The 14,209-nt window shown below is 41.9% G+C and overlaps 1 protein-coding gene across 10 annotated transcripts in view; it reads left to right on the forward strand.

Annotated features, from left to right (window-relative positions):
• Positions 1 to 14,209, forward strand: part of LNX1 (ligand of numb-protein X 1) — a 154,062-nt gene that overhangs the window by 128,329 nt on the left and 11,524 nt on the right. For all 10 annotated transcript variants that reach the window (XM_026699880.2, XM_087936616.1, XM_087936618.1 and 7 more), the window contains 2 exons: positions 6,440 to 6,620; positions 11,384 to 11,612. In XM_026699880.2, the coding sequence (XP_026555665.2) occupies positions 6,440 to 6,620; positions 11,384 to 11,612 (410 nt within the window). The remainder of the gene's footprint in view (positions 1 to 6,439; positions 6,621 to 11,383; positions 11,613 to 14,209) is intronic.

The following is a 14,209-nucleotide window of genomic DNA, read 5'->3' on the forward strand; positions in this document are numbered from 1 at the left end:
ACTTCTCTGGAGTTTTTTCCCCGCTCCTTTGCTGGTACTTTGCTTGTGTGGAGTGACCATTCAAAGTTACAATGGCACTGAAAAAAGTGACTTATGACCATTTTTCACACTTATGACTGTTGCAGCATCCCCACAGTCATGAGATACCAGGCGAGGAGATGTGTGCCTTGATGTGAGTGATGTTGAGTTGGTCACACCCAGCCAATAACATGACCACCAAGCCACAGCCACCCAGTCACATGACCACCAAGCCACGCCCACCACCTAAGCCATCCCCACAGAACCGGTTGTTAAAACATTTGAATCCCATACCTGGTCATAAGGTATAATAAGCAGTCAAATCATACTAGGAAACCGTCAATATAAATCGTAAGGATACAAGCGACAAAGTTACAGTCATACAGTCATAAGTGGGAAGGGGTGAGTGATAAGGAGTGATGAGAAGATTAATAGTAATAGTCGTGCAGACTTTGTAAATAGTTGGACAGTGCTGAGGGAATTATTTGTTTAGCAGAGTAAATGGGGACAATAGGACAGGAATGGTAGGCACAATGCACGCCCCTTACAGACCTCTTAGGAATGGGGTGAGGTCAATAGTGGACAGTTTGAGGTTAAAGGAATTGGGGGTTAGAGGATGTAACAACAGAGTCAGGTAGCGCATTCCAGACATTGACCACTCTGTTGCTGAAGTCAGACTTTCTGCAATCAAGTCTGGAGTTACAAATAAGTAACAAAAAGTAATAAAATGGGTTCTGATGAGGTCTGACTAACATATTAATGTTTCTAATTATCACCTCTGGAAAGCATTGTCTGAAACAATGCATTTTAGTTTTGCAGTTGTTTATATACCTTGAGGAAGTACTCTTGATTTCTGAATGAGGAGAAGGATGAGCACAGTAGATGAGAAAGCAGAGCTGAAGAAAAAGGAAAAGGAAATTATTCTGTTTCCCCCATTTTTTACAGCATCTAAAGGATGCCCTGTATCAGCAGAAGCATGAAAAGCTCAAATTCTTTAGTGTCCCTGTTACAGTCCCTATTTTGGGGTTCTAAATAATAATTCCAGTTAAAAGACTCCAGAGTTGGATCTTATACTACAGTTCCCAGTACTAAATTCATTCTGGTATTTTAAGTGTGACAAATTGGGATGAGGTTGCAGTAGTAATCCAACTTGTCTAAGGTTTTCTTGTCTGGTCTTCCCATTTTCCCTTTCAACAACGGAACACTGACACCTGCAATTATCTTTTTTTTAACATAAAATCACTTTAAAACAAGATGTAGCATTACATCTCTTAGACAAATTTTAACTCTCAGTTTAGAGTTTAGATTCTCTCTCTTTCTCTTTCTCTCTCCATCTATCTATCTTTCTATCTATCTATCTATCTATCTATCTATATCTTGTTCATGGTTAAATATTTCTCAAAACCAGTTAATAGCTTTAAAACATAAAGCCCAATCCGCATATTAAAAAGCTGCAGAAAATTCCATCAACTCAGATTTTAAATATTCAGTATATCAGAAGTACAAGGCAGAATACAGATGAATAAACCAGGGAGTGTTGGAGGTTTTAGCTTTTTGGCATGTCTTGCATACAAATTGTGCATACTGTAGAGATAATGCCTAAAACATAAATAAAAGGACTAGACAACTGCTAAACAAAATGATGAATGAATCTGAAAAGGGCTTCTAAAGTTGCTTCGAAATTTTTACCCAGCTCTCTGCTCATGTATATTTTCTGATTCCTGCTGGACTCATTTCAGTGAATCTCTTCATGCATGAATTATTTCCTTTACACTATTGCAAGAACAAAATCTCTGTCTGTCCTTTTAAAAATTGCTTGAGTGTGTGTTCCTTTGAAGAGGCTTATTTCACAGTTGTTGTGCAATAGCTGTTATCCCAATTGTATAGAGTTTTGGAGATGTCCAAATCAAATTGCTGCCCTATATACTTAGGGATTTTACACCTGTGTGAGAGAGAGGCAAAAAGCAATTGCTTGCACAATCATCCAGGTTCTTATACAGGCTGTTATCACGTTTAAATATTTCTACTCTGTAGGATAATTTGATTTTAAACATCCCCATTTTCCCCCACCCACTTTCTTACTTTGAGAGTCAACTCTCTGATGAGAAATTTCTAGAACACAGATGGAAACGTGGGGCCAATATTGCTTTCAAGTCTCTAAATATCCAGTGCCAAGAATAAGCTTTAGCCTTCAACATCATTTGTTATTATAAAGTGGTTCAGCTGTCCCTTTTGGCGGTGAGAACCCATGACATCCTGCCTCTATGAGGAAAGAACTTGGCTATGAAGCCAGGGACAATTGTAAATATTGGCTTATCCAGTGCCAAAGATCAGGAAACTTAGGAGAAACTCCAGAGGTGGTTTTCAGCAGGTTCTGACCAGTTCTGGAGAACCAGTAACAGACGTTTTGAGTAGTTCGGAAAACCGGCAAATCCCACCTCTGACTGGCCCCGCCCCCATCTCTTCTCCCCCCACCAGAGTCCCAGCTGATTGGCTGGGTCTTCTTTGGTTGCCCTGCACAGGAGAAAGGAGCTGGAAAGCAGGTTAGTGGGGTGGGGAAGGAATGGACATTTTATAGTATCCTTCCCTTGCCATGCTCACCAAGCCACGCCGACAGAACCAGTAGTAAAAAAAAATTTGAATCCTACCACTGCCACCCAGGCTCTGTTTTTGGCCACGACTTCCTCCTGCAGCCTTTTGCCAGTGAAAATGGAGCCCAGGCGTCCATTTTTGCTGGTGGAGGGTTGCAGGCCATCGTGGTTGAAAATGGAGGTCAGAGAAAGCTCCAACCAGCCCTCGCAAGCTCATTTTTTTTTCTGGCAGAGGCACTGCAGGTTGGCCCTTCCCTGCTTCCCTTGCCACACCCACCAAGTCATGCCATGCCCACCAAGCCACGCCCACAGAACTGGTAGTAAAAGAAATGTGAATCCCACCACTGATTATCCCCGCCGTATCATTGCGGAAAAGATGATGACCAAGTTTCACAGCAGAAATGGACATTACGTGCGGAAATGGAAATTACGAAAGAGAACTTTGGAGCCCTATATTTATACGAAAAAATACAGGTAGTCCCTGACTTACAACAGTTCATTTAGTGATCGTTCAAAGTTACAACGGCCCTGAAAAAAGGGGACTTATGACTGTTTTTCACACTTACAACCAACGCAGCATCCCCCATGGGTTATGTGATCAAATTTCAGATGCTTGGTAACGGATTCATTTTTAGGATGGGTGACTTAACAACGGTGGCAAGCAAACCTGCCAACTGGGGCAAAACTCACTTAACAAATGTTTCGCTTAGCAACAGGAATGTTGGGCTGTGTTGTGTGTCATAACTCGAGGATTACCTTTACCCACACAGGTCTCACACACAGAGCCATAAAACATGTTGATTAATCCAGTGTGCTTTTTTTAAAAAAAGTTGATTTGGAGTAAAATAACGGCTAAGACTAAAGCTGACCAATATGGCTGCTTGTCAGATTTGCCTCACAGCCAATTGGTAATGCATATGTGAAGAGCAAATGAAGAACATTTCTCCATATGTAGTAGCCCATGAGGGAATATCTCTCTCTTTCCTTCTCCCTCTCCCTCTCTCAACCTCCCTCCCTCGCTCTCTCCCTCACTCCCTCCTTTCTCCCCTCACTCTCCCTCTCTCTCCCTTGCTCCCTCTCTCTCTCCCTCCCTCTCTCTCCCTCATTCCCTCTCCCTCACTCTCCCTCACTCTTTCTGTCTCTTCGCCTCCCTCTCTCTCCCTCACTGCATCTCTCTCCTTCACTCTCCCTCTCTCTCCCACGCCCTCTCTTGCCCTCTCCCTCTCTCTCCCTCACTCCGTCTCTCTCCTTCCCTCTCCCTCTCCCTCTCTCTCCCCTCCCTCTCTCCCTCTCTCCCCCTCCCTCTCTCCCGCTCTCTCCCTTCCCTCTCTCTCCCTCACTCCGTCTCTCCCTCACTCTCCCTCTCTCCCTCACTCTTTCTCTGTCTCTCTCTCTCTCTCTCCCCTCCCTCCCTCTCCCTCTCCCTCTCTCTCTCTCTCTCTCTCTTTTTCTGTGTCTCTCTCCCTCTTTCTCTCCCTCAGTCCCTCTCCCTCACTCTTTCTCTCTCTCCTCTCTCTCCCCTCACTCCCTCTCTCTCCCACTCCCTCTCCCTCACTCTTTTTCTGTGTTGTCTCTCTCCCTCTCTCCCTTACTCTGTCTCTCTCCCTCACTCTTTCTCTCTCTGTCTCTCTCTCCTCTCTCCCCCTCTCTGTCACTCTCCCTCTCTCTCCCTCTCTCCCTTACTTTCTCTCTCTCTCTCCCTCACTCTGTCTCTCTTCCACCCTCTCCCTCACTCCCTTACTCCCTCTCTCTCTCCCTCACCCTCCCTCTCTCCCTCACTCTTTCTCTCTGTGTGTGTGTCTCTCTCCCTCCCTCTCCCTCTCTCTCCCTCACTCTCTTTCTCTCTCTGTCTCTCAATAAAACCAATATACCCCTTCAGAAAATTTCATGAAGCTAGGATCTCTGTAACTGCCAAAATATATTGGATAGCTTTCTAAAGATTCAAGATACCTTTTTGCAAGGGAAAAAATTACAAAAATCTAGAGTTTCAGACATTTAGCTTCTGGCAAAAGAAAAGCCCGAGTCCTCTTGGATTCTTATATATCCCAGATCCTTGTGGAACAGGCATGTTTGCAAGGTGTGGTCAAAACAAGTCAAGATGGTGGTCGCATCAGCACAATCAAATCCATGCCTGTCCTGTGCGTTACACGTAAAACACCAGCAGCGTTTTGACTGCGCTATTGTGACCGACCATCCTGGCGTTTTTCACTACACTCTGCAGATGCTCCTTGTTGGGGAAGGATTCTATGTCCCTTTTTTTATAAGCCAGGAAACCATTCCTTCACCCCCTTAGCAATAAAAATAATCTTCATTTCTATTTTTGTGATTTTTTTTTCCTCGCTGGCAAGTGTGCTGGTTCGAAAGGAAATGTCTTTTTTTGCAAGTCAGCGAACTTTTGAACCTAAGCATGCAAATTCTGTTTCCTCTGTCTCACTAAAGTAGACTATTCTTAAAAAATCCTTCCTCGAAGAAGATGAAGTTGTTGATCTATTCAAGACTGATTTGCTGTCAGCAACTTCGTTTTGTTAAGAGGAGGAGGAAAATACCGATTTCTCCTTAGGTCATGAACAAAACCTTTTAGAAGTTTCTCTTAAAAGCTACGTCAGGAACAATTTCTCATTTAGGCTGCAATAAATGCCAAGCGATCATAAAGGCTCAAAAGGAATGCTGGTGAATGGGTTTCCTTCTTTCCTTTTAGATATAAAACAACATTTAAGCAGGGAATGAGGGGACAATGGGAGAGAGTAGAAGAAATTGAAATGTATTCTGTACTTAGTCTTTGTTACTGATAACCAAGGCCTTTAGTTACGAGGAAATGTTCTTTACGGTGATATTTTTAAAAGAACCAATTCCATCTAGGCCTATAACATTACTGTGGGGGTTCCATGCGTAGGGAGATCCCAATAGATTGCCTCCTGTTAGGTAAATATTGGCAGAAATTTAGTTTAACATGTTGATGGCTGTCTGGGAGGCCGATGGCTGCCTTTAAACATTGCAAGATAGATGATAGATGATAAATGATAGGTAGATAGGTAGATGATAGATAGATGATAGATGATAGATAGATAGATAGATAGATAGATAGATAGATAGATAGATAGATAGATAGATATTGCAATAAATGTATGTATGTATTTATATGTATGTGTGCGTATACACACACACACACGCACACGCATTTTGCAATATTTATCACATTGGTATATCTGTCTGTCTGTCTGTCTATCTATCTATCTCTATCCATCCCCCATCTATCTTGCAATGTTCAAAGACACAGGCCTTAGTGCTGAGGAACACAAAATTCCAATGGTTGACAGACGAGCTTCAGATAATTAAAACTTTGTATTCACTGGTGGGATTCAAATAATTTAACAACCGTTTCTCCACCCTAATGATTTATTCCAACAACTAGTTCGTCAAACTGCTCAGAAAGTTAACAACCAGTTCTCCTGAAGTGGTGCGAACTGGCTGGATCCCATCACTGGGGATAGTGAAGGAAAGTGCGTTAAGAATGTGTACAATGGAACAAGAAATGAATGAATGATAAACTGGTTCCATTTATGAGCCATGGTGGCGCAGTGGTTAGAGTGCGGTACTGCAGGCTATTTCTGCTGACTGCCGGCTGCCTGCAATTTGGCAGATTGAATCTCACCAGGCTCAAGGTTGACTCAGACTTCCGTTCTTCTGAGGTTGGTAAGATGAGGACCTAGATTTTGGGGGGGAAGAGGCTGACTCTATAAACCACTTAGAGAGGGCTGTAAAGCGCTGTGAAGCACTATGTAAGTCTTTGCCCAGTGACTGAATTTATGTTTGCTCTTCGTCCTTTGCAGAGTGTCCTCCATGCAGTTACCTGTCACGAAAAAGTGGTCATTGTCCGAAAGGATAATCTAGAGTCTCTGGGAATGACGGTGGCAGGAGGACTATCTTCTCACAGAGAATGGAATCTACCTATTTATGTTTTAAGTGTTGAACCGGGTGGAGTCATCAGCAGAGATGGCCGAATAAAGACAGGTGATTGCATATCAGTTCGGAGTATACTTTGAGATGGGGGTTCCATCTCGCTCAGCTCAAAGCAACTTCATTTTACAGTCTTTTATTATATAACTTTTTAAAATGCATTTGGCTGGAAGAGGGTTTAGTTTAGTTGTTTAGTTTAGTGTCATTGCACCTCGTACAACGCAATTAAAAGCCATCTTCAGTGTACATTATACTTCAGAAAACTATAAAAATAAAACAAAAACACACAACCTTTACATTCTATACATTGAATTGAAAACGCCTGATATTGCATTAATATTGCACTATATAGCAGAATTCAAAAGAGCGACTGCCCTGGGAGAGAAGCTGTTTTTCAGCCTATCTGTCCTTGTTTTTATTATCCTGTACCATCTGCCAGATGGTAATAGTTCAAAAAAAGGGGTTGCCCAGGATGAGATGGATCTTTAAGGATGTTTTGAACTTTCTTAAGGCAGCAGGAGCTATAAAGCTCTTCCAAAGAGGGGAGAGGGCAACCAATGATCTTCTGGGTAGTGATGTAGAGTGCTTTCCTATCTGCCCCTGTGCAATTGGCAAACCATACACAGGTGCAATAAGTTAAGATACTCTCTATGGTGCAGCGGTAGAAGGTCACCAGCAGTTTTTCATTCAGTTGTCGCTTTCTGAGAAGTCTCAGGTAGTATATAATCTCTGCTGGGCCCTTTTGACCAGGGCTGCAATGTGAACACCCCATTTTATGTTGGCTTCTTCTATCATTAGTGTACTGTTGAATCTTGGGGAGGTTAAATTAACCTAGATTGGATCACAATAACACATTAAAATAACAGGGTTGGATGGGACCTTGGAGGTCTTCTAGTCTAACCCCCGGTTCAAACAGAAGTCCAAATATCATTCCGGACAAATGGTTGTCCAATGTCTTCTTGAAATCCTCCAGTGATGGAGCAACCACAATCTCTGGAGGCAAGCTGGTTGATTATTCTCACTGTCAGGAAACTTCTCCCTACTTCTAGGTTGGATCTCTTTAATGATCTTCTACCTGTTACTTCTTGTCCTACACTTAAGTGTTTGGGAGAATAGGTCAACCTCTTCTTCTCTGTGACAGCCTCTCAAGTGCTGGAAGATAGTTTCCATGTTGCCCCTAATCCTTCTTGCTTACTTCTCTTAACCATTCATCATATGGTTTAGCCTCCAAATAAGTTGCTTTGTTGCTCTTCTTTGCATTAATTTCGAGGGCATCAGCATTTTTTTTTTTTTGTATCATGGTGACCAGAACTGGATGCAGTATTCCAAGTATGGCCTCACTAGTACAGACAGTATTGTTCTGACTTCCTGAGACCGTAATTAATCACACGCTTAGTCAAAATAACTCTTGTTTTATTTCAACGCTGGGAATTATGTTCATTCCCAGCCCATAATGAGACCCAAACAGTCCCTCGAGATAAGCACCCACCTTTCTCTTCTTTGAATTGTTGCCAACAACCAACGTACCAAATTAACTGAGGAAAAAACAACTGAAATACAAAGTCCACACATAGCTTCAAGGTTTAATCTGAACAGAGTGAATGACTTTGCTTCCTGCAAAGGTTTCTCTATCTTTGCACCTCCTTTATACCTTAGGGGAGGGGCAATCACCTCCAAGCCTTACTCCCAGGTCGCCCCTTTTATCTCAGCTGCTCTTGCCTTCTGGCAGCTCTGCACATACGCGCACTAGGAACAGGCTCCCCTGGTTCCTCTGCCTCGCTGCTGCCAGACTCCGGAGGCTCCGGAGTCAGCACACAACTCCCAGATGGTCCTGGCCCCATCTCTGCATCCGATGCATGATCCTTGTCCAAGTCCTCCCCAGACTCCCAGACTGGTCCCTGTTCTTCCCCACTGTCCGATTCTGCTGCTGTCTGCAGAGGCTGCCGGCAAACCACAACAAGTAAAAGCGGGACTATCATTTGTCATGATCTTGATGCTTTCCCACTGTTGATGCATCCTAGGGCTGCATTGACTTTTTTGGCAGCTACAGCGTGTCATACTTAAGTGATGGTCTACTCAGACACCTCTCTCTCACAGGTGAGTTAAGTAATGTAATACCTGTGCATTTGATTTTTCTTGCCTCGGTGGTTTTCTCACCACTGAACTGTGTCTTGTAGAGCTCAAGGCTCAAATCTTGATACTCACCTTCCAGTGTTGGCAATTCAGCCCTATCTTGATGTCATCTGCAAATCTAATGAGTTCCCCTTCTCTCTCCTAACCTAAAGCAATTGGTGCTGTGAAACTGAAACTGAAACTGAAACTGAAACTCCTCTGCTCATTTGGAAGAGATTTCTTTTCAGGTGGGGGGGAGGCGGAGTAGAACTCCTCAGAGCATGTTAATATAGGAAATACTAACGCTCTGATGGTCATTTTGAAAAATCCTTTCTTAGTGAGCACCTAGAAGCCAAGAGGAACATAGGTGCCAAATTTCAAGTTTGTAGGCTTTACGGTTCTGGAGATTTTGTGATGATGCATGAGTGGTATTTCGCTTTTATATAGAGAGATGAGACTCCTGAAACACTAATCACTCCCATCCATTTCTGACGTAACTTTATGGCATTGTTTTCAGTGAAGATTTTAATTTTTCTAAAGCTCCAGTTTTTTTTCCCATGGGAAAAGGGAAAATGAGTCACAGTATGTATAGTGATTGGAGTTTTGGATTAGATACATGGAGACCCCTTCAACTCCCCATTCAGCTATAAAACTAATTGGGAATTAACAGGCATTGGCTATCTCTCAGCCTGATCTTACCTCAAATAACAGCTATAAAAAAATTACCAAATGCTGCATTTTTATACTTCGGAACCGAGAGGCAGATCTTAAGTGAATTTAATTTTGAATGTGCCTACATTCTGCTGTTATTAAAAAATAACATCTGATCTTCCTGTCAAGTTTTTAGCTTAATTTTTTACACTGAGGTCTACGTATGTTATCCAGTTCGGTATTACCTATTCCCAAGTGGGAGTTACCATCTAAAATGGCTGGAGATAAATTGAGAACAGAGAAGAAATTACTTTATAATTTGTTCCAGATACCACAAGTATCTGTAAAAAACTGACACTTTTTTTTTCAGGGTTCTTCCCATATTTAAACTTGTGTTCAGTGCTTCCAAATGTTAGCTTTGCACATCATTCTTGTGACTGCATGCTATGATTAGTTTAAAAGGGGGTCGGCTTTAATATGCACAATAGGTCATTCCCTCATCTGTACCCATATTAATATTTCAATCCAGGATTGTGCATAGTACAATCTTGAACCATAATTAATAATGATTAAATTCAAACCTTTGAATACCCACTAAAAGATGTTGATCTCTCTTTCATCTTAAATATATGCAAGATGGATGCATGATTATATACCAATTGGTTCATACTTACAATCTAGCACTCTTACTCATAACAGTATTGTTTTATTTTTATTTATTTATTTTGTCAAGCGATTATAAGATAACAGGTATAAGTATAAGCATGGTTATGAATAAATGAAATGGATATGAATAAAAAAAGAAACAATAGGACAGGGACATTAGGCACGTTAGCACGCTTTTGCACGCCCCCTACAGACCTCTTAGGAAAGAGGTGAGGTCAACAGTAGACAGTCTAAGGTTAAAGTTTTGGGGGTTTGGGGAAGAAACCACAGAGTCAGGTAGAGTATTCCAGACATTGACCACTCTGTTGCTGAAGTTGTATTTCCTGCAATCAAGTTTGGTGCGGTTTACCTTGAGTTTGTATCTATTGTGTGCTCTTGTATTGTTATGGTTGAAGCTGAAGTATTCATTGACAAATAGGACATTGCAATGTATAATTTTATGTACTATACTTAGATCAGACCAAAGGAGTCATAGTTCTAGGTTGCCTAGGTCTAGAATTTCAAGTCTGGTAGTATAAGGTATTCTGCAATGAGTAGAGGAGTGGAGAACTCTTCTTGTGAAATATTTCTGGACTTTCTCCACTGTATTAATATCAGATATGTAATGCGGGTTCCAGACTGATGAGCTGTATTCAAGTATTGGTCTAGCAAAAGTTTTCTATACTCTAGTTCATCGTGTGATATTACCTGAGAAAAAGCTATGCAGGATTAGGTTAACAACTCTTAATAACTTTTTGGCTATGTAGTTACAATGGGCTCTAGCACTTAGATCATTGTAGAGATGAGTACTCCAAGGTCCTTTACAGAGTTTGGATACTGTAGTCAAGCATTAGACCTCTTAAATATATAAGGAGCCTAACCCTTATATAAGGATACGATAAAACATACAAACAAACAAATAAATGTCAACTATTTGTTTAATGGATATCGGATGCCAACTATAGAGTTCTTAATTATTGTAAATGTAATTTTTCATTCCATTATTCTGTTCTATTCTGTTCTATTCCATTCCATTCCCCTCCCGACGGTACCCTACTCTATTCTATTCTATTCTATTCTATTCTATTCTATTCTATTCTATTCTATTCTATTCTATTCTATTCTATTCCATTCCATTCCATTCCATTCCACTCCACTCCACTCCATTCCATTCCATTCCATTCCCCTCCCGACCATACCCTATCCTATCCTATCCTATCCTATCCTATCCTATCCTATTCTATTCCATTCCATTCCCCTCCCTACCGTACCCTATTCTATTCTATTCTATTCTATTCTATTCTATTCTATTCTATTCTATTCACAGCCTAAGTTTGGCCCCACTCAGAGTGGTGAGCATAGCTTTGAATGAAAACCATTTCCACTGTTTTGTTTTTCGTGTCCATTAGGAGATATCCTGCTCAGCGTGAATGGAATTGATCTGACAGGTGTCAGTCGCGGAGAGGCGGTAGCCCATCTGAAAAATGTCTCCTCATCGGTTGTGTTCAAAGCACTAGAACTGAAAGCCTGTGAGATCACGGAAGGAGAAAACGGGGACTTATTGCCCGATGCCAATTTGAACCCCTCCAGTCAGAGTGAGTGGTCTCCTTCCTGGGTGATGTGGCTTGAATTACCAAGGTGAGTTGACGCCAAGAAAGTTTTATGACTTACGTGAGGCTTACGTGACTCTTGCTCAGCTTAATGCATGGCACATATATTTTAATTAAATCCAGGCTCTTCTGCCTTCCCCATGCTGTATCTGTTGTAGCTATAGGCCTAGCCATTATACAGGTTACACATTATGCATTACAGGTAGTCCTCAGCGTACGACCACAATGGAGCCCAACATTTCTGTCGCTAAGCGAGACAGTTGTCAAGAGAATTCTCCCTCATTTTATGACTTCTTTTGCCACCACTGTCTATGGAGATTTTCAGTCATCCAGGTCATGGTTGTCCCAAAGGTGGTTTTTTTTCCATCAGGCAACTGGACTTTCTTGGTTTTTCTTTGAAGACATTTCACTTCTCATCCAAGAAGCTCTGACTCGATGGTGAGGAATGGAAGGATTTATATTCCTTGAAGAGAAAGCTGGTCATTTGCATTCTTGTAAAGAGTCGTTGAGGCCACCTGGAGGTTCCTCTGAGTCCCCAGGGTCACTTGAGTAGTACAAATGGGTGTGGAGCCTTCTTGGATCTGTTGAAAGGACTGTGTTGTAGACTGGACATAGACTATGTCGTATCCCTCCCCCTCTGTTGAGAAAGAGTTGTAACTTTGACATAGATGGCCTCTTTGACCCCTCTTTCAAAACAGCGGTCCTCTCTGTCCAAAATGTAGACACAGAATGCAAATGACCAGCTGTCTGCAGAGGGTATATTCCATTCCCCACCATCCAGTCAGAGCTGGAGAAGTGTGATGACCCAGGGTGGGATACAAAAGCAACGAAGTCACAAAAACAGGTGAAGTCCCTTTAATTCCTTCAATTTGGCTTCAAAGGTCCAATTATCATTGCCTGGAGAAAAAACTCCCCCACAAACAGTTGCGAAAAAGGAAGAACTTCCGTTCAAACTCAAAATACATATAAATAGAAAAAACAACAGAAACCACACTGAAGCAATTAAGGAGACAAGGCAGGATAAGGGCTTGAAGACGTCTACAGATATTGAAATACACACACCGGGAAGGACACCAGAACTCAGATAAGAACTGAAAGACTACAATTATTTCATGCTTTGCTTTCAGCACTGGCCCATGCGCTGTTTGTCCTTTTAAACAGTCCTCACAGCTGCAGCCCATCAAAGGGATCAAGGCCCTTTCCTCTCCCATAGACCACACCATTCACGTTGCTCCCTTATCCGCTCCTCCCTGTGTGCCCTAGGATGAAGAGGGGATGGGCCTGGGTCTTCCTCTGAAAGGCCATCTGGCCTGTCCCTTCCTCCACACCCTCCAGAGCCACACTCCCACTCCCTATCAGCTGTTCCTCCTCTCCCTCGGAGTCAGATTCTAACAGGGGCATGACAAGAAGCTTCTTGGATGAGAAGCAAAACGTCTTCAAAGAAAAACCAGAAACTCCAGTTGCTTCTTGGAAAAAAAAAAAGCACCTTTGAGTCTTGCCACATTTGTTAAGTGAATCACTGCAGTTGTTAAGTTACTAACACGGTTGTTAAGCGAACCTGGCTTCCCCATTGGCTTTGCTTGCCAGAAAGTCAGAATGTCAGGTTTCCAAGTGACTGAAATCCATTTAAAAAGAAAAGAACAAAGTCCATGTTCCAAAACTATTTCTTTTATCTAGGAAAGCATCAAATTGGCAAAGTCTGTTGTAATTCTGGATCTGACACAACCCGGAATTACACCACATAATATTGGAAATTAGAAACAACTCCCCAAAGTCACATTCCCCAATGGAAGTGAATCCATGTTGCCTGGTCTCATCAATCTCCACCTCTGGGTCTCAGCAGGGTCAGTTTTTGTTCGCACGGGAAAGAAGAACCACCTAGCCTAAACAACTCTCTGTATCTCTACTCCTCCCACCTTAGGAATGTGGCAAGCCTCAAACTCCCCATAACCAGCAAAGAGAAAGAAAGAAAAGGAATGTATAATAAGGCTAAATAAAATGGCTACGCATATGTCAATTTCGCGCTTGCCACAATGTCAATAGAAGACCCTAACTTTATTGGCACTTTCAATGTACGCTAATCGGCATACATTGAATTAAAATTTCATAACCAGTTGCTAAACATGTGGATTTTGACCACATTTTCCACGATGTTGGTGTGGAAAACAGTCATAAATCACTTTTTTCAGTGCCTTTGTAACTTGAAACGGTCACTAAATGAACTGTTGTAAGTCAGGAACTCCCTGTACAGTCTGGCATGGATAACCATCTTTAGGATTGGGCCACCCTGTGTCTTTGCACAACATCCATACAGCTTGCGGATTTCACAGACACCATATGTTAGTTCTAGGTTGTATTAAACTGTTTGTCTTTGCCCAGATGTTCAAAAACTCTGGGCACAGCAGTGGTGAAATTTCCAAAACCGCTTTACCGTTCACTCTCAGCCAGCCTTAAAAATTGTTCTAATAGGCTAGAAGCAGCTGTGTTATATTTTTGTATGAAAAAAAGGAAAAGGAAAAAAAAACTCCAAATAAAACGAAATCACGAAGTACATAGCTTGTTACTCACTCACAAAATGCATTTCCATGTCTTCTTGGGATATAATTTATACTTCATTACAACATT

Source organism: Pseudonaja textilis, chromosome 6 (genome assembly GCF_049901715.1).
Source record: "Pseudonaja textilis isolate UNSWEBS1 chromosome 6, rPseTex1.2, whole genome shotgun sequence".
Lineage (NCBI taxonomy): Eukaryota > Metazoa > Chordata > Lepidosauria > Squamata > Elapidae > Pseudonaja > Pseudonaja textilis.